This window comes from Aythya marila, assembly GCF_965140915.1.
Source record: "Aythya marila genome assembly, chromosome: 34".
Taxonomy (NCBI): domain Eukaryota; kingdom Metazoa; phylum Chordata; class Aves; order Anseriformes; family Anatidae; genus Aythya; species Aythya marila.
Genome location: NC_139075.1, coordinates 259854 through 280825, shown reverse-complemented (window position 1 = coordinate 280825; position 20972 = coordinate 259854). Strand labels below are relative to the sequence as shown.

General features: G+C 54.7%; 1 protein-coding gene across 1 annotated transcript; it reads left to right on the top strand.

Moving 5' to 3' along the window:
• Window positions 1–15134: 15134 nt before the first annotated feature.
• On the top strand, window positions 15135–20739 carry LOC309889282 (uncharacterized protein; the record flags this gene model as incomplete). The annotated part of the gene is made up of 2 exons (XM_082782047.1): window positions 15135–15295; window positions 16554–20739. The coding sequence occupies 2 exons, from the start codon at window positions 15135–15137 to the stop codon at window positions 20122–20124; spliced, it is 3732 nt and encodes a 1243-aa protein (XP_082638173.1). The 3' UTR covers window positions 20125–20739.
• Window positions 20740–20972: the final 233 nt, after the last annotated feature.

Sequence of the window (20972 nt, the reverse complement as noted above, 5' to 3'; positions counted from 1 at the left end):
ATCCCCCTGTCCCCATGTTCCCCAGTTCCGAGGTCCCAGTGGCCCCCTCATCCCTACATCCCCCTGTGTCCACATCTCTCTGTCCCCATGTCCCCATGTTCCCCTATTTGCAGGTCCCAGTGGCCTCCTTGTCCCCACATCCCACTGTCTCCACGTACCCCTGTCCCCATATTCCCCCGTCCCCATATTCCCCTATGCCCACATCCCCCTGTCCCCATGTCCCCCAGTTCCCAGGTTCCAGTGGCCCCCTTGTCCCCACATCCCCCTTTCCCCATGTCCCTATGTCCCCCTATTTGCAGGTCCCAGTGGCCTCCTTATCTCCACATCCCGCTGTCCCCACGGACCCCTGTCCCCACATCCCCCTGTCCCCATGTCCCCCTGTCCACATGTCCCCCAGTTCCCAGTGGCCCCCTTGTCCCCACAGCCCCCTGTCCCCACGTCCCCCTGTCCCCCAGCCCTTCTGCCCCTATATCCCCCCATTCCCATGTCCCCATGTCCCCCCGCCAGCAGTGTGCAGCCATCAGGAGCGGGGAGGTGATTGTCCCCCTGTATTCAGCTCTGGCAAGGCCTCACCTCAAGTACTGTGTTCAGTTTTTGGCCCCTCACTACAAGAAGGACATCGAGGCCCTGAGATGTGTCCAAATAAAGGCTGCAAAGCTGGTGAAGGGTCTGGAACACAAGTCTTATGAGTGGCTGACAGAACTGAGGTTGTTGAGTCTGGAGGACAGAGGAGAGACCTTATTGCCCTCTATAACTACCTGAAAGGAAGGTGTGGGTGCTGGGGATCGGCCTCTTCTTGCAGATAACTAGCAATAGGACAAGAGGGAATGGCCTCAAGTTGCACCAGGGGAGGTTCAGGTTGGAAATCAGGAGACGTTTCTTCTCAGAAAGAGCAGTCAGGCATCGGGATGGTTTGCCCAGGGAGGTGGTGGAGTCACTGTCCCTGGGTCACCTTTCCTTTAAGGAAAGGCTGGATGTGATACTTAGGGATGTGGTTTAGTGGGTGATATTGGTGGTAGGGGGATGGTTGGCCCAGATGATCTTGGAGGTCTTTTCCACCCTTAATGATTCTATGATTCTATGGGCATTGTCCCCAGCGTGGCCACCAGATGTGGCTGGTGCTGGAGGCTGTGTCCTGGCCCTAAAGGGACCCCAAACAACCCTGGGCTCCTATGACATGCGGAAAACAGACCCCACAACCTGTAAGATTGTAAAGTAGGTACGTTTGTTCAGTGCTGGGCAGCATGGGGGGTCACCCCACCACAATCATGGTAGTTTCTCCAGTATTTATGCAGAAGGGGTTACAGGATTAAGGAAATGCCTATACATATTCATACCCTTTCCCTCAAAATTATTACGAGTTCTGAGAAATCATTTTCATCATCTTTGCCTTTAACTCCTCCCAGCTGCACATCTGTAGCGTCTTCTGGTGGTCATGGGCCAGGGTCTTCGGGATGAAGGCCACATGTCTTCCTTGTTATGCACTTTTCACCTTGACCACAAAACTCATCTAAACCGGCTCTTGTTTGGCATGGGTTGAGCTATCTTCCTGTTTTATCAGATGAGTTCCTACTTGCATAACCACTCATGTACATTCTATATCCTCTGTCTTGCAGTTAGTTACAAAACGTAAGCACAAGGCTATAAATATATTTCAAACTGCTGTTACCTTCTAAGTTTCAGTCCTCCCTGCCAAACCCTCCTTTCCTAAATACGAGGTGAATTCTTTTGCCTTTGACGGTCTAATTATTCAAAATTTTCTTAAAGTACTCCCTGTCTCTATTTGGTGCTTAGGTTTATTTTTCTTCCCTATCTTTCACGGTTGTCCTGTTGATACTCCCTACTTCAGTCCTGTCGTTGTGCTTGATTTACAGCGTACATCTGTGTTAGCTAAAATTTGCAAAATCAGCATTGTGCGACCTCTCTAGGTCTGCTATAGTTCTACAGTTAATCCTTTAACACCTGTTTCTTACTTCAATCCCCAACCCCCTTTTTCTAAACCATTAGTAAAATCTTTTACTTATTTCTACAAAATGCTTTCTTTTTTTTAAGAACTTCCCAAAGTATTTTCCTGATTCTGTCTTCTGGAGAAGTTGATGCTTTTTCCAGGATTCATAGTCAGCTAGGACATTCTTACTACAAAACATAAAACACTTCAGCAACAGACAAAGCAGAATTCCTAAGATGATTAGTACAATTAATAATACAAATAATTGTTTTAGCCAGGCAACATTGGGCGACCATGGGGTTAATTTATCCCACAACTCTTGTGTTGTGGTTTAACCCAGCCAGCAGCTAAGCACCACACAATGGGGGAGAGAATCAGGAAAATGAAGCCTTTGGGCTGAGATAGAGACAATTTATTAGGACAGAAAAGAAAATAATAATAATAATGATAATAGTACTACTAATAATAATGTGTACAAAACAAGCAATGCACAATGCAATTGCTTACCACCTGCTGACCGATACCCAGACTAATCCCGAGCAGCCGGTCCCCCCCACCCCAGCCAGCCCCCCATATTAATTGTTTAGCATTACTTTGTTTGGTATGGAATACGCCTTTGGCCACTTTGGGTCACCTGTCCTGGGTCTGTCCCCTCCCAGCTCCTGCTGCACCCCCAGTCTGCCCACTGGCAGGGCAGGGCAGGAAGCTGGAAAGTCCTTGGCTTGGTGCAAGCACTGCTCTGCAACAATTAAAACATCAGCGTGTTATCAGCACTCTTCCCATCCTAAATCCCAAACAAAGCCCCCTATCAGCTACTAGGAGGAAAATTAACTCTAGCCTAGCTGAAACCAGGACATATATCCACCCCTTATTCCATACCATTTATGTCATGCTCAGGTTACACCCTTTCCAATACGTTCCAATAAATCACTATTTTCATTTATGATATATAGAATGTCCACTGAGTTTGCATAGTCTGTGACTGACTTCAGGCTCCATCTGTCACAGCAGTCTTTTAGGGCAGAAGAGATGGTGTGTTAAGTTAGATTGTCACACGTTGAAGCCTGTTCTTGTTTCATCACATCTCTGTGATTGTCCATTTCTATCAAAATTAATTCATTATTATCTGTGTAGCTGTTACTGTGATACCATTAATATGACATTGACATATAGCAATAATAGTATTGATGACATACAATATAATGACATACAATACAGCATTATATAATAATTAACATGATACAATTCCACTCATGGGCTCTTCTCATCCAGTGTTAATTCCCCTTGAGGTACACACCAGACCTCTCCGTTCTTTTGCATCACCCACCAAGTGCATCCAGGTCCCTGAGCAAAAGCAATCCCACGAATGGGTTTGCCTTTTCCTGAGGCAGGAGTAGCCCAGACTGTTTTACCCAGCATATTTCTTATGTGCACTACAGGAACTTTATCCCCATCTACAATACATAACAGGTTGGATTGGGCAGGTCCCTGCTCGGTTGGCCGATCCCCTAGTATTGACTAACCAGGTGGCCTTTGCCAAATGCGTATCCCAATTTTTGAATGTCCCAGCGCCCATTGCTTTCAATGTAGTCTTTAACAGTCCGTTGTATCGTTCAACTTTCCCGGAGGCTGGTGCATGATAGGGGATGTGATACACCCACTCAATACCATGTTCTTTGGCCCAAGTGTCTATAAGGTTGTTTTGGAAATGAGTTCCATTGTCTGACTCTATTCTTTCTGGGGTACCATGTCGCCATAGGACTTGCTTTTCAAGGCCCAGGATAGTGTTCCGGGCGGTGGCATGAGGCACAGGATATGTTTCCAGCCATCCGGTGGTTGCTTCCACCATTGTAAGTACATGGCGCTTGCCATTGCGAGTTTGAGGGAGTGTGATGTAATCAATCTGCCAGGCCTCTCCATATTTATATTTCAGCCATCGTCCTCCATGCCAAAGAGGCTTTGACCGTTTGGCTTGCTTGATTGCAGCACGTTTCACAATCATGAATAACCTGTTTCACAATCATGAATAACTAGTGTCCATAGTCAGATCCACTCCTCACTCACAAGCCCATCTGTATGTTGCATCTCTACCTTGATGGCCTGAGGTGTCATGGGCCCATCGGGTTGTAAATAATTCACCTTTATGCTGCCAATCCAGGTCCACCTGAGCTACTTCAATCTTAGCAGCCTGATCTGTTGCGAAGCACGGACGAAAGCACGACAGACACCAGCAGAGTCAGATCATGCTTCACCATTTTATTGCCCGAATAGCCCAACTTTTATAGTGAATTTTACAGGGGTGGACAGTGTTTCACACAAGATTATTGGTCAAAAGCACTCAGACAAACCGTTAAGAAAATAACACCACCTGCAAGAAAAGAACCCCCCTTTTGATTAGAAGTTAGGAAAACAACCCCCTTTGTGCTTAACGGCCAGGCCACGTAGACCTAGTCCTTGAGGCCAGCTGCTGATAACAATATTATCTGAGTTCCTTAATTGGGCGATGTGGGAGTCATTGCCGTGGGAGCTTCTCACAGGTACTCTGGCAGCTTGGTTTGCTCAGCTACAGCAGGCCCTGAGATTTCTAAGGCCTACCCCTGGTTGCTTAAAGCAAGCTTAGATCGAACAATTATGCTAATTCCCAACACTGATCCACCTGCTGGTTGTTTTGTTCTTCCGTAGGCTGATTCTTGGGCACACGAGCATCTACGTGGCATACCTTTACAGCCAGGTTCCCCACCCAGGCAGCAATATCTTGCCACAATGCAGCAGCCCAGATGGGTTTGCCCCTGCGCTGCCAGTTGTTTTGCTTCCATTGCTGTAACCATCCCCACAGGGCATTTGCTACCATCCATGAATCGGTGTAGAGATAGAGAACTGGCCATTTTTCTCGTTCAGCAATGTCTAAAGCCAGCTGAATGGCTTTCACTTCTGCAAACTGACTCGATTCACCTTCTCCCTCAGCAGCTTCTGCAACTCATCATGTAGGACTCCATACAGCAGCCTTCCATCTCCGATGCTTCCCCACAATACGACAGGACCCATCAGTGAACAGGGCATATTTCTTCTCATTCTCTGGTAACTGGTTGTACAGTGGGGCTTCTTCAGCATGACCCACCTCCTCCTCTGATGGTATCCCACAGTATTTACCTTCTGGCCAGTCCATAATCACTTCCAGTATTCCTGGGCAACTGGGGTTTCCTATTCGAGCCCGCTGAGTAATCAGTGCAACCCACTTGCTCCATGTAGCATCAGTTGCATGATGCGTAGAAGAGACCCTTCCCTTGAACATCCAGCCTAGTACCGGCAGTCAGGGTGCCAGGAGGAGCTGCGCTTCAGTACCGACCACCCCTGAAGCAGATCGAAATCCTTCATAATGCTGCCAATATCTCCTTTTCAGTTGGAGTGTAGCAGGCCTCAGATGTTCCAATTCCAGGTGTATTGGACTCCCCTGCAAATGAAAGCAAATTGTGACCTGCACTCTGCTGCTAGAGGGATGGAGAAAAATGCATTAGCGATATCAATTGTGTCATACCACTTGGCTGCCTTCGATTCAAGTTCATACTGGAGTTCTAGCACGTCCGGCAATGCAGCACTCAGTGGTGGCGTCACTTCGTTCAGGCCACGATAGTCCACTGTTAGTCTCCACTCGCCATTAGACTTTCGCACTGGCCATATGGGACTATTGAAAGGTGAATGAGTCTTGCTGATCACTCCTTGGCTCTCCAATTGACGAATTAGCTTATGGATGGGAATCAGGGAGTCCCGGTTAGTGCGATATTGCCGCCGGTGCACAGTTGTGGTAGAGATTGGCACTTGCTGTTCTTCGACCCTCAGCAACCCCACAACAGAGGGGTCCTCTGAGAGACCAGGCAAGGTAGAGAATTGTTTAATGCCCTCTGTCTCTAAGGCAGCTATGCCAAAAGCCCACCGGAACCCTCTTGGGTCCTTGGAATATCCTCTGCTAAGATAGTCTATGCCAAGGATACATGGAGCATCCGGGCCAGTCACAATCCGGTGCTTTTGCCACTCAATCCCAGTCAGACTCACTTCAGCCTCCAATACAGTTAACTGCTGGAATTCCCCCGTCACTCCATAAATATAGATGGGCTCTGGCCCTTTATAGCATAATGGCATTAGAGTACATTGGGCACTGTTGTCTACTAAAGCCTTATACTTCTGTGCGTCTGATGTGCCAGGCCATCGAATCCACACAATCCAATAAACTCGATTGTCCCTTTCCTCCCCCTGGCTGGAGGCAGGGCCCGTCTAATCCTGGTCAGAATCTTCATTTCTGTGTCTGGAGGACTGCCTGCTGGAAGTCGGAGCAGCAAGTTTCTCAGACAACCCCTTTTTTCCGATTGTTTTTCTTTGCAACTCACGTACCCATGCCTGTAGGGTCGAGGTAGATTTTCCATCCCATTTTCTCATGTCCTGTCTATGGTCATGTAGGTGAAACCACAGCATATCGTGGGGTGTTTACCCACCATATCGTCTTCCTTGCACGGATGGACGCTTACCTCTGATAGCTGAGACACTGGTTTGTTCAGGTGGGGAGGAAGATCAATTCTCTTTGAGTTGGTGGAACTCTTCAGAAAGTTTCTCCACAGCTGAGACACAGGCCTGCAGGGAGGCGGAGAGACTTTCTTTGTACTGCCAAAGTTGTTTAGCCACTTCATCCACTGTGGGTTCCTCATCCTCTTTCCAGGCCATTATTGCCAATGAGCTGGCATATGATGATGGTGCACTCCGTACAAACTTCCGCCACATGGGTCGTGTACACTTGGCTTCATCTGGATCTGTGGGTATTTGTCCATTGTCTAGGTCTCTATAAATCACCTCCCGTACAGCTAATTCCCTCAGGCACTGGATTCCCTTCTCCATAGCAGTCCAGTTGTCTGGTAGTTCTTCTTTGAAGGGATACCTTTCCCTCACAGCTGAGAGGAGACGCCTCCAGAGGCTGTGAGATTGTGCTCCATCTGTAATTGCTTTGTCAATGCCTGCATCTCTAGCATGGCATCCCAGCCACCTGGCTTCCTTGCCCTCTAATTCCACACAATTGGCTCTGGTGTCCCTGCACCGGAGCAGCCAGGTGACAAGCTGCTCACCTATGCAATGACTGAAATCTTTTTGCATGTCCCGTAGCTCACACTGTTATAGGCTTTGGGTATTTCCTGTTGTTTTTTGCAACATCTTCATCCTCCTGTTCTTCTGATGGCCCGGCCTCATCTTCTCCAAGCTTAGTCTTAGCAGGAGTTTCTCTGCATTCTTAACAATCCGACTCTCTAAACCATTTTTTCATCTTGGTTACGGGTGCAACTGACACTGGTACAGTTTGTTTCGCTGGCTCAGCCCCAGGGCCTGTTTTAGGGCTTGGAGCAGCCACTGAGCCTGTCTCAGAGGTTGAAGTGGCTGCCGGATCTGTCACTGGGGTTATATTGGCATTGAGTACAGCTTGGTAAGCACAGGCCAAGCCCAAGCATGTTGCGGTGATTTGTGTATGTCTGGTACTGCCAGGGTGATGCCACCCTTTTTTCAAGCACTGTTCCATTTTTTTAGGATTTCTCAGTTGTTCAGGGGTAAATTTCCAAAGCATTGGAGGTGCCCACTGCTCTAGATGCCTGCCCTTATCCTCCCACTCTCCCTGCCACTCATAACTATCCTGCCTCAGGACAGATCTCTGGATGACACTCTTAAGTATTTGTTTAACCTTAGACAAAAGTGCATTCAGGAGACATAACAATGAGAACATGCTGGTGTGAACATCCCAAGGATATTTGAAGTCTTGGAAAGCTACCATAACTCGCCTGGAGGAGAACAAAGGAAGAGTGAACAAGTGGGAAAAAACATCTTCCCCCTCCATAGAATGGATGCCTGAAGAAAAAGCATGTAAGGTGTAATTATTAAGAGTTTCTGAGGTAGCGTTCCCAAATTATAGAGTTGATGGCAATGCTGAGTACAAATACCAGATAAGTTTCATGGCTGGTAATTTTATCATATCATAAGACAGTGATACACAGTACAGCAAAATAATACCAAACCCCAGAAGTGACAAGCAAAATAATACCAAACCCCAGAAGTGATAAGCAAAATAATACCAACCCCCAGAAGGGATAAGCAACACAACAGGGAACACATACACTCAGTAATGTGCTATATAATTCAATTCAGAAAGCAGGCACAGCAGACTAGATCACAAAAATTGGCATTGCGATTAGCTACTATTAAACTGATGTAATGCTTATCAGAATCTTGTTTTAACACACTCTGGTCAGATCTGTCATTATCTCAACCCTTCGTGCCCCACGTTGGGCACCAAAAAGGACTGTTGTGGTTTAACCCGGCCGGCAGCTAAATACCAAACAGCCGTTCGCTCACCCTTCCCCCTCCCTCTCTGGGATGGGGGAGAGGAATGGGAAAGTGAAGCCTGTGAGATAAAGGCAGTTTATTAGGACAGAAAAGAAAATAATAATAATGATAATAGTACTACTACTAATGTATACAAAACAAGCGATGCACAATGCAATTGCTCACCACCTGCTGACCGATGCCCAGCCTATCCCTGAGCAGCTGGTCCCCCCACGCCAGCTAGCCACCCCTATATATTGTTTAGCATGACCCCAGATGGTATGGAATACCCCTTTGACCACTTTGGGTCGGCTGTCCTGGGTCTGTCCCCTCCCAGCTCCTGCTGTACCCCCAGCCTGCCCGCTGGCAGGACAGAGCGAGAAGCTGCAAAGTCCTTGGCTTGGTGCAAGCACTGCTCTGCAACAATTAAAACATCAGGGTGTTAATCAACATCAGGGTGTTCATCAACATTATTCTCATCCTAAATCCCAAACACAGCACCCTACCAGCTACTAGGAGGAAAATTAACTCTAGCCTAGATGAAACCAGGACAAGTAGCCCTATCCTGAGATACTTGATGAGATACATGACTTTGGCATGTTTCCAAATTTTCTGAATGTTGGTCTCTATTTCCCTAGATTTGTCAATGTAGGTGCAACAACTGGTATTGATTAAAGTACAGACTCCTCCTACACTGGCTGTTATGATATCGAGGGCCATCCTGTTCTGCATTACTATTCCTTTCAAGGAATGTGTAGGAACTTGAAAATTACTTTCAAGTAATTTTCCAGGTGAAAGAGAGCTACCGTGGTAGAGTTTGCTATTATTTCGATCTCAGCCAAAATATTCACTATGGCTCTTTTATGAGGAATATAAATCTTTTATGAGGAATAAAATATCTTTTATGAGGAATATACCTAATGAGGAAATGCCACTATGTAGGAGGTCATGATTTCATCCCCAGCCTGTGTGGAAATTCCTTTCTGTATTCCACAGAGTTGTCCATACAAGATTTCACATGGGCTTAGTCCTTCCTTTGCTCTTGGCTTAGTTCATATGCGCAAGAGAGGTGAAGGGAAGGACTGAGGCCAGGCCAAGTTGGTTTCTTGCCCCAATTTATTTTTCAGAGGTTCACAAAAATACGCCTTCTCACTTTGGCCGGTTGCCCCTTTTACCATGATATAACCATTTCCCAGGGGTATCAAGGCTTTGTTTAAGACTGAATACATTGTCCCCGTGTCAACCAAAAATTCTACCTTCTTTTGCTCCTTCCCTAGCTTCATTATAACCAGTGGATCCGCTAGGGTGGATTCCCCAGGTCCCCATCAGTCTTCCTTCATGTGGGCCACTGTTCTTCCTTTCTGGTTGTTTCGTCCCATCTTGCCTTTCCATTTTTCTGGGCATTCATTTTTCCAGTGGCCAAACCTTTTACATATCGCACACTGGTCCCTGCCTAATCGAGGCAGCCTGCTTCTAAGCTTCCTCTCTTCATCCTCCCTAACAAACACCACCACCTTTATTTGTCCTCATTTATAATCCTCCTCTCTGTTACTGAACACTCTCCATGCTTCATCCAGCAATACTTCCAGGTTTCTACTTTCTGGGGGATGCAGCTTTTGGAGCTTGCGCTTAATATCACCTGTAGACTGTTCCAAAAACAAGGAGACTAACTGTTGCGTTCCTACCTCTGACCAAGGATCCAGCGGTGTGTTGTGGCGCATCACGTCCCTTAATCGATCTTAGAATTCGGATGGGGACTCAGAGGGACCTTGTTTGGTTGCATATAGTGTTGACCAGTTTATGGTTTTGGGAATGGCCCTCTCCATTCCTTTTGAAATCCACCCCTGATATGCCTGCAGCCTCTCCATATCTGCGGATCTATTTGCATTCCATTTTGGATCCTGAAGGGGAAAGTATTCCTTAACATTCCCTCCGGTAGTTTTATAATGATTCTCAGCCAAATCCCCTGCAGTTTTTAAAATTAGTTGTTTCTCCATTTTGGTCATACATTCTAATAATAACTGCACGTCACTCCAATTGAGATTGTAATGTTTTACAATAAACTGGAAGTGTTTGGCTACATGTACCAGATCATTTCTGTAACCCTTGGCAACCCTTTCCCATGCTCCTAAATCGGTGATGGAAAAGGGTATCTTAGTTAGTATCGTCCCTCCACCTGACCCTGCTGCCTTCCAGAGAGGCTCCTGTCCAATGCTACGTGCTGAACAGCACTGCTTCAGAATAGCTTTAAATTCTTTATTATTTTCTCGCTTGAGGACGTGCTCCATAGGGATCTGTGGTGGCAATATTCCACAGTCCCGTTGCCACTCCGGCTGGTTTCGGAGGGTGAAAAACCTATCTGCATACACCACTTCATCCCATTTTCCTTCTCTCCTCAAAAACAACATTAATTGCAAGATAGTGTTATAGTCAATTGATCCATAAAGCGACCATTTAGCTCCATCCTTAAGCTTATACAGTGGCCACCATTGATTGCAATACTTAATGAGAGTTCTCTTACTTTCTGTGCTCCCACTTCCAACAATATCCTTCCAATGCGCCAATATGCACCCAAGGGGGCTTTTCTTTAAAACGTCTTTGTTCTGGATATTACCCATGTCCTTGATTTCCTATTCCCCTCCCTTTTAAAAAAATATATATAGTAATTATTTATTTATTACCTATTTCTTATTAGTTACTGTCCCTTCTTTCAATTTCCACGCAAACCTTTTTATTGCAGGTTTTTTTACTATCCTTTCCTAATCTTCTTCCCAAGTGCCCCAAATCTCTGGAATTAAACGCTTCTTTCCACATACAAACTTTACTGTTTCAGATTCTTAATGAGCCCTGTTCCAATCATAAATCTTCAGGATTTCAGGAAAACACCTGGAGCACTCAGCTTTCAGTCTTCTAGACAAACAATAGCACCTTTTTCACAAAATTTACATTTCAACAGGACCCAAGCCAAATGCCAATTTTTCTCATGCACCTTGTTAGTAATCCCACACAAAACAAGGAATCACTCTTACTTATCCAACAATATCGGGGTTTAAAAAGGTATTGGGGATAGGTTGTTCCCAATCTAAGGCCACTTTCTGTCTACTGGGTGTTAAATACGCTTCTCCTAAATAAATTTGCTCTACCCCTCTCCTAGCCAAATTCCTCCAGGACTCAAGCCCAAACCACCTCTCTTATCACTTTGATAATCAGTCAGCCCCCCTTTCACCCCCGATACTTGGGAAATTGACCAAACACCACAGTGAATACACCAAAACTTCTAGATAATGCTCCTGCCTTCCTCCTTGTCACACTCAAAACATTTCAGAACAAAATAGGATTACAAGATACACCACCAGGCCCGTGTATTGGGCACCACTAATCAATACTTGGATAAAACAGCACTTCCTTTCAGTCTGTCGCACTCTTTGCTTGTCTCCGGCCGTTCCCCTCGCAGAGAATACAGAACCACAGAGCAGAACCCCGCACTCACACAGCACAATCACGCAGTCACACCGAGAGCCCCCTCGCACTTCTCGTTCATATCACAAGAATATATCACTTAGAACAACAACCGAACTTGTTTGTATCGCCTCTGGCTGTGTTCCTCACAGAGCCACTCACTTCACAACAATACTTTGTCTCAAACACATGCACTTTTACAAATACTTTCAAAACGAGATACCTGGGCATTCACAAATAAGACAGACAATCATTACTACAGTTATTACTCCTCCAGCAGCTGCAAATATTACCCAGGTGTTTGTGTCACAATTGTGAGAAGCCCGTTTACCCTTCTCTTACTTCTTATACAACCTTTAGCAGGTCCGTCCTGGCTCTCGATACTGGGATGCAGCAGTAACTTTGGATTTGCTCGATCTGGTCCCAAGATCGCTGGCAGCCAAAATCAGTCAGCAAATCCCCTTGACCACTTTATCACTTAGCAAATCCCCATGGACCCGCAGGCTACCTTTGTCCTGTACGGGGACTATGCCATACTCCAGACGTCTCTTTGTGGTTTATCGGCAGCCCTGGCCAAATGTAGGTATTCTCTACGATTTACTGGTCCCGTTGTAAAACATCCCATTTATCCGTGGGTTCAGGATGTCGTTGTCTACCCCTGAGGTGAGCAGCTGGGAGCAGAGGCTCCTCGAAGGAAAATGCTCGGGGTGCACCTAGGGGCGTCCACTCCACAGTCGGTCCCACAGTCAAGCAGAGTTGTGTCCTGTCTGGCTCACCAAAATTGATGGATTTTGGAATTAACTCCACAGACTGTAAAGTTGTAAAGTAGGTATGTTTGTTCAGCGCTGGGCAGCACGGGGGGTCAGCCCACCACAATCGTGCGCGCCCACCGCGGTAGTTCCTCTTGTATTTATACAGAAGGGGTTACACGGTAAAGGAAACACCTATGAATATTCATAACCTCTCCCCGAAGGGGCAGTCTTTATTACAATGAGTTCTTTATTCCAATGAGAAATCATTTCCATCGTCTCTGCCTTTAATTCCTCCTGGCTGCCCACACGTAGACTCTTCTGGTGGCTGGGGGCCAGGGTCTTTGGGATGAAGGCTGTACATCTTCCTCACTATGGGCTTTTTACCTCATGCGCAAAACTTGGCTAAACCGGTTCCTGCTTTACAGGGAATGTGTTATCTTCCCGTTTTATTGCTTTTCTTGCTAATTAGTGTTTACTATGGCCTGGGCTATAGATATCCCTTATCTTCCAGGACCATCCGTCTCAGTCCTGTCCATGTGGCTATTCTACGATATATATTCCTGTTAGCTAAAACTCCTGAGTGCAATTAGGCGAAAATCATGGTGTCAGGTCAGATAAGCGAAGAAATATTGCCACCTCACAGAGCAAAAAAAGTCGAAAGAAACTTGAAAAATAACAGGCTGGCAACTGAAAGCCATGTATTCTTATCTGTGAAGCATGGGATAAAGTCATCATGACCTTCCTGCTAGCTCATGTTTGATCATTTTGCACACTGGTCTGGGCTGTGGATGTCCCTCATTTTCCTGGGCCGTCCTGTAGATATTCCATGCTTCACTCCTGTCCTTGTGGCTGATTTTGGGCAAAACTTGCAAAATCATCACTGGGCGACTTCTCCAGGCCTGCTCTAGTTCCACAGTTAACCCTTTAGCACCTGTTTCTTACTCCAACATGCATGCACACATGTGCAAACATTCACACGAGCGTGCACACACATGCTTGCTCACACTGAGAGAGGGAGTTAAGAGACTCTTGGTAGATGGGATGCTGAGTAATGAATACCTAGATTGTTGTATTGAACTAGTAGATGTTGCTGCTAACTGCTGTGCAAATTAACTGAAGCAAGAAGTTGTGGGGCCTCTCACAAAGGACAGCTCCTGATAAAGATGAAGAGCCTGCCTCAAGAACCAGCTGAAACCACTCCTGGAGTTTGGACCAAAGCCAAGGACTTCAAAGCGCAAGCGCAGGGGAAAAAGGTGAAAATTTCAGATATGGGGAAGGAAGAGCCTGACTTCGTCGCAAGAGACCACCAGAGACGACCTCCAGAGCAGTACGCAGGCGCAGATGGGAGGACCTCATGTAGATCAGCTCTCAGAACTAATTATAATATAAGACGGGCATTATGAATATGCATAAGTGCATTATGAAAATTAATGCACATGTAAAATTACACCGTATATAGCTAGGGCACGCATTGTTTGGAGTGAGCCTAACTTTGAGGAATTATGCCTCACAGTCCCGGCGCCAGAATAAAGGCACACCCACTTTACAACTTACTTTACCATGAGCTGTGGCGTGTGGGGGCTCCCTTGTGCCCTGGGGGTCCTGGGGGGGTGCAGAGGGGCTGCGGACAGAGTGCTAGGGCACTGGGAGCATTGGGGAAGCACTGGGGACACTGGGAGCTCTGGGAGCACTGGAGGAAGAACTGGGGGTACTGGGGAGCACTGGGGGGGGGACTGGGAGGGCATTGGGAGGGACTGTGAGCTCTGTGGGGCTCTGGGGGCATTGAGGAGCACTGGGGAAGCACTGTGAGCACTGTGAGGGCACTGGGAGCACTGGGGGTTCTGGGAGGACACTGGGAGGGCACTGGGAGCACTGGGGGAGCACTGGGAGGGCACTGAGAGGGCACTGGGAGCACTGGAGGGGCACAGGGGGGCACTGGGAGGGCACTGAGAGCACTGGAGGGGCACAGGGGGGCACTGGGAGCACTGGGGGAGCACTGTGGGCACTGGGAGGCACTGGGGGGTCTGGGAGGACACTGGGAGCACTGGGGAGGGGGTACTGGGAGCACTGGGAGCACTGGGGGCATTGAGGAGAACTGGGGGAGCACTGGAGGTACTGGGAGGCACTGGTGGGTCAGGGAGGACACTGGGAGCACTGGGGGACACTGGGAGGGCACTGGGAACATTGGGGGAGCACTGCGGGCACTGGGGGAGGGCACTGGGAGCATTGAGAAGAACTACGGGAGCACTGGGAGCACTGTGGGGGGCTGGGAAAGCACTGGGAGGGCACTAGGAGCACTGGGAGGGCACTGGGAGAACTGGGGGAGCACTGGGGGTACTGGGAGGCACTGAAAGGTCTGGGGGGAAACTGGGAGCACTGGGAGGACTGGGGGAGCACTGGGGGTACTGGGAGGGCACGGGGAGCACTGGGAAGGCACTGGGAGGGCACTGGGAGGCACTGGGAGCACTGGGTGAGCTCCCCGGCCCGGCAGTGACGTCACGCCGCCTCGCCGGTAGGCACCGGGCGGTCACGTGCCCGCCCCCCTCCCTTTCCTCCCCTCCCGGCGCCAAGATGGCGGCGATGCAGACTACATCTCCCAGGAGGCCTCGCGCGGCGGCCCGCGGCCAATGGGGCCGCGCGGCGGGGCCGGGGGCGGGGCCGTGCGCGGGGGCGCCGCCGTTGCCGTGCGCGCCGCCGGGGGCGGGCGGGCGTCGGGGCCGCCGGGAGGCCGGAGCGGGCCCTGCCCGCGCGGGACGGGGCCGGGGAGCCGCGGGCCCCCCCCGCCCAGGTGAGCAGCGGCACGGGGCGGGGCGGGGCGGAGCCGGGCCCGGCCGCGGCGGTGACGGCGGCGCCTGCGCCGGGCGCCGGAGGGGGCGGGGCCTTAAAGGGCGCGCGGCCGCCGGGGTCTCCTGCCCGGAGGCGGAGGGGCGGGGGCGGTGCGGAGCGGTGGCCACGCCCCCTCCGCCCCGCGGGGCCACGCCCACCGCCGGGGCGGCCACGCCCAGCACCTGTCTGGTCACGCCCACCACGGGCTGGTCACGCCCACCGCCATTGGCCCGGCCGCGTCCTGCATCTGCATAACCACGCCCATCGCCAGCATGGCCACGCCCACCGCGGGTCCGGCCACGCCCCCTGCCTGTGTCCCTTGGGCTGCCCCCCCCAGGCCAGGCCCTGTCCCCATCCCCATCGTGGTCCCTGCAGCCAGCCCTGCTCCCTGTCCCTGTCCCTGTCCCTGTCCCCATCCCCATCCTGTCCCCATTTCTGTCCCCATCCCAGTCCCTGCAGCCAGCCCTGCTCCCTGTCCCTGTCCCTGTCCCTGTCTCCGTCCCCATCCCCATCCCCATCCCCATCCCCATCCCCATCCCCATCCCTGTCCCCATCCCTGTCCCCATCACCATCTCCATCCCTCTCCCTGTCCCCCTCACCATCCCCATACTGTCCCCATCCCCCTTCCCATCCCCATCCCCCTCCCCATCCCCATCCCCATCTCCCTCCCCCCTTCCCATCCCTGTCCCCATCCTCATCTCCCTCCCCATCCCCATTCCGGTCCCTGCAGCCAGCCCCACTCCCTGTCCCCGTCCCCATCCCTGTCCTGTCCCCATCCCCATCCCCATCCCCATCCCCATCCCCATCCCCATCCCCATCCCCACCCCCATTCCCATCCCCATCCCCCTTCCCCTTCCCATCCCCATCCCCATCCCCATCCCCATCCCCCTTCCCATCCCCATCCCCATCCCCATCCCCATCCCCCTTCCCATCCCCATCCCCATTCCCATCCCCATCCCCATCCCCATCCCCATCCCCATCCCCATCCCCATCCCCATCCCCATCCCCATCCCCCTTCCCATCCCCATCCCCATCCCCATCCCCATCCCCCTTCCCATCCCCATCCCCATTCCCATCCCCATCCCCATCCCCATCCCCATCTCCATCCCTGCAGCCAGCCCCACTCCCTGTCCCCATCCCTGTCCCAATCCCCAGGGTCTGTCCCCACCGTCCCCGTTCCAGCCGGGTGCAGCGCCCCCATCCCCACCCTATCTCCGCAGGGCAGCCACCATGGTGGGCGCGCAGCAGCCGGAGCTGGCAGCGGGGCGGCCGGCGTCGGGCAGCGGGGAGCACCCCTACGAGTGCCTGGAGTGCGGGAAGGTCTTCAAGTGGTCGTCGCGCCTCATCCACCACCAGCGCACCCACACGGGCGAGCGGCCCTACAAGTGCTCCGAGTGCCCCAAGGCCTTCAAGGGCTCCTCGGCGCTGCTCTACCACCAGCGCAGCCACACGGGCGAGCGGCCCTACAAGTGCTCCGAGTGTGGCAAGGCCTTCAAGCGCTCCTCGCTGCTGCAGATCCACCAGAGCGTGCACACGGGGCTGCGCGCCTTCAAGTGCGCGCTCTGCGGCATGGCCTTCAAGTGGTCCTCGCACTACCAGTACCACCTGCGGCAGCACACGGGCGAGCGGCCCTACAAGTGCAGCGCCTGCCCCAAGGCCTTCAAGAACTCCTCCAGCCTCCGCCGGCACCGCCACATCCACACGGGCGAGCGGCCCTACGTCTGCGCCGCCTGCGGCAAGGCCTTCACCCAGTCCACCAACCTGCGCCAGCACCAGCGCACCCACACGGGCGAGCGGCCCTACGCCTGCGCCCACTGCGGCAAGACCTTCACCCACTCCTCCAACCTCCTCCTGCACCAGCGCACCCACGCCGCCGCCAGGCCCCACAAGTGCCCGGCCTGCCCCAAGGCCTTCGTCTCAGATGCCTGCCTGCAGAAGCACCTGCAGAGCCACGCCGCGCCACCCCCGCCGCAGCCCTCGCCGCTGCTGCTGGAGGCGGTGGAGGCGGTGGGGATGCTCTGGAAGTGCGGCGAGTGCCAGCTCGCCTTCGCCACCCAGGAGCTGCTGCTGGGCCACCAGCGCGGCCACCTCCGGCCGGCCACGCCGGGGGAGGCGGCGGCGACGCCAGCAGCCCACCGCTGCCCCACCTGCGGCAAGACCTTCAAGAACGGCTCGGGGCTGGCGCGGCACCGGCACAGCCACGCCGCCGAGCGGCCCTACAAGTGCTCGCTGTGCCACAAGAGCTTCGGGCAGCTGGCCGGGCTGCTGGGCCACCAGCGGGGCCACTCGGCCGAGCAGCACCCGCCGCCGGCGCAGCCGGAGGCCCCGCGGCCCCCCCCGGTGCCGAGCGCGGCGGCTCCGGCCCTGGCCGAGCGCCCCTACCAGTGCACCGAGTGCGGCAAAGCCTTCAAGGGCTCCTCGGGGCTGCGCTACCACATGCGGGACCACACGGGCGAGCGGCCCTACAAGTGCTCCGAGTGCCCCAAGGCCTTCAAGCGCTCCTCGCTGCTCGCCATCCACCAGCGGGTGCACACGGGGCTGCGCGCCTTCAAGTGCGCCGAGTGCGGGCTGACCTTCAAGTGGTCCTCGCACTACCAGTACCACCTGCGGCTGCACACGGGCGAGCGGCCCTACGCCTGCCCCGACTGCCCCAAGGCCTTCAAGAACACCTCGTGCCTCCGCCGGCACCGGCAGCTGCACACGGGCGAGCGGCCCCACGCCTGCCCGGTGTGCGGCAAGGCCTTCGCGCAGACCTCCAACCTGCGCCAGCACCAGCGCACCCACACGGGCGAGCGGCCCTACGCCTGCGCCCACTGCGGCAAGACCTTCACCCACTCCTCCAACCTCCAGCTCCACCAGCGCACCCACTCCAGCGCCCGCCCCCACCAGTGCCCGCTCTGCCCCAAGGCCTTCGTCATGGCCTCCTACCTCCAGCGCCACCTCCGCACCCACGCCGCCGGCCCCAAGGGGCCCCCCCGCGCCGCCCCCCGCGACGGCCCCGTCCTGCAGGCCACCCTCAGCCTGGAGGTGGCGGCCCCTGACGCCCAGACCTTCCTGCTGGTGCAGACGGCGCAGGGCCTGCAGCTCATCCCCAGCCCCCCGCCGCCCCCGCAGAAGCTCATCCTGCTCCCCGCTGCCCCACGGCCGCCCCCCGAGCCCACCCCACGCCGAGGGGAGCCTCCGGGCCCTGGGCAGAGCCTTCTGCTGGTGCCCGGCACGGGGACGGCACTGCCTGGGCTGCGGCTGCAGGCGGTGGCCGGCACCACGCAGGGACCAGGTCCCGGTGTCCTCCTCCTGCAGGGCCTCCCTGAGCAGCCCCCGTGCCAGGCAGGTGCCCCCCAGGGACAGGCAGCAGCAGAGGGGGCGAGCGTCCAGCTGGGAGCCCTGCCACAGCCCTCGGATGTCAGCAGCGTCCAGGTGCAGGCTGCTGAGGTGGCCAACGTCCAGCTCCAGGCCACCGAGGTGGCCAACGTGGCCAATGTCCAGCTCCAAGCCCTGCCGCAACCCTCTGAGGTGGCCAACATCCAGCTGCAAGCCCTGCCGCAGCCCTCGAAGGTCACCAACATCCAGCTCCAGGCCGCTGAGGTGACCAACGTGCACCTCCAAGCCTTGTCACAGCCCTCGGAGGTGGCCAACATCCAGCTGCAAGCCACCGAGGTGGCCAGTGTCCACCTCCAAGCCTTGTCGCAGCCGTCTGAGGTGGCCAACGTCCAGCTCCAGGCGTTGCCGCAGCCCTCAAAGGTCACCAACATCCAGCTCCAGGCCACCGAGGTGGCCAGTGTGGCCAACGTCCACCTCCAAGCCCTGTCGCAACCCTCGGAGGTGGCCAACATCCAGCTGCAGGCCACCGAGGTGGCCGACGTCCAGCTGCAGCCCCCAGACGTCACCAGCATCGAGCTGCAGGCCGCCGAGGTGACCAACGTCCAGCTCCAAGCCCTGCCACCACCCCCGGGGGTCACCAACATCCAGCTCCAAGCCAGCGAGGTGGCCAATGTCCAGCTCCAAGCCCTGCCGCCGCCCTCGGAGGTCACCAACATCCAGCTCCAGGCCCTGCCACAACCCCCGGGGGTCACCGACATCGAGCTGCAGGCCACCGAGGTGGCCAACGTCCAGCTCCAAGCCCTGCCGCAGCCCTCGGAGGTGCCCAGCGTCCATCTCCAGGCCACCGAGGTGCCCGACATCCAGCTGCAGACCTCGGACGTGACCAGTGTCCAACTGGAGACCGCCGAGGTGCCCAACCTCCACCTCCAAGCCACCCAAGTCCCGAGCGTCCAGCTCCAGACCCTCCCGCAGCCCCCGGAGGCCCCCAGCGTCCACCTCCAGCCCGCGGAGGTGCCCGACCTCCAGCTCCAAGCCCTGGAGGTGCCCGACCTCCACCTGCAGGCCGTGGAGGTGCCCCCGCTCCACCTGCAGCCCCCGGCAGGGGCTCCCCCAGCCCCGCAGCCCCCCGGGGTGCCGCTGGCGGGGGGCCCTCCGGCCCCGGAGGTGCTGCTGGTGCAGGGGGGAGCGGCGCCGGCCGTGGGGCTGGGGGTGCTGCAGACGGCCGAGGGGCTGCGGAGCATCTTGGTGCTGCGGGGGGCGGGCGCGCAGCCCTCGGCTGGGACCCCTGTGGGACCCCCAAAAGTCCTGGTCCTCAGGGGGGAGCCGCGGCGGGGGGAGAGGGGGGCAGCGGGTGGCGAGGGGGGGGCACAAGCCGTGGTGCAGCTGCTGCCCGGCCCCCCGGCCCCTCAGCTGCCGGTGGTGCAGGGGGTGCAGGCGCTGCCGGGGGCGCAGCTGGTGCACACCTTCTGAGGGGGGGGTGAGCGGCACGGACCCCGTGGCCACCCTGCTGCCACTGGGGTGGCCACACGGACCCCCCCAGGGCCACCGTGGCCCCCCCAGGGCTACCGCAGCCCCCACCTCACGGCCACCTCGCAGCAACCCCATGGCTAATGTGGGTATCCAAGGAATCCTGCTGGCCACCCACAGCCACACAGTGGCTCCAGTGGCCACCCGAGGGCCCCTGCTGGCCACCCAGTGGCCCTTCGTGGTCATCCACAGCCACCCAGTGGCCCCTGGTGACCACCCAAGGACCCCAGTGGCCACCCACAGCCACTCAGTGGCCCCAGTGGCTACTCAGGGGCCTCTGCTGGCCACACAAGAGCCCCTCTTGGCCACCCACAGCCACCCAGTGGCCACCCAAGGGCCGCTGCTGGCCACCTAGTGGCCCCTGGTGGCCACCCAAGGACCCCAGTGGCCACCCACAGCCACCCAGTGGCCCCTGCTGGCCACCCAAAGACCCCAGTGGCCACCCAGTGGCCCGAGTGGCCACTCAGGGGCCCATGCTGGCCACCCACAGCCACCCAGTGCCCCCAGTGGCCACCCACAGCCGCCCAGTGGCCACCCCTCGCGGTGCTGCAGCAGGACGAGTTGGGGGGGGTGGGGAGGGGGGGCCCTATAAGCACGGGGTTGCGGGAGCCGGGGGGGCAGCGCCGCGGTGGCACCGGCTCCGCCCGGACCCGACCAATAAACGGACCCTGCTGGCGCGCGCCGCCTCCTTCCTTCCCGCGCGGGGAAAGGGGCGGGGCAGAGGGGCGGGGCCTCTCCCCGGTGACGGTTGCTAGGGGCGGGGCGTTGCCATGGGGACTGTTGCGAGGCGG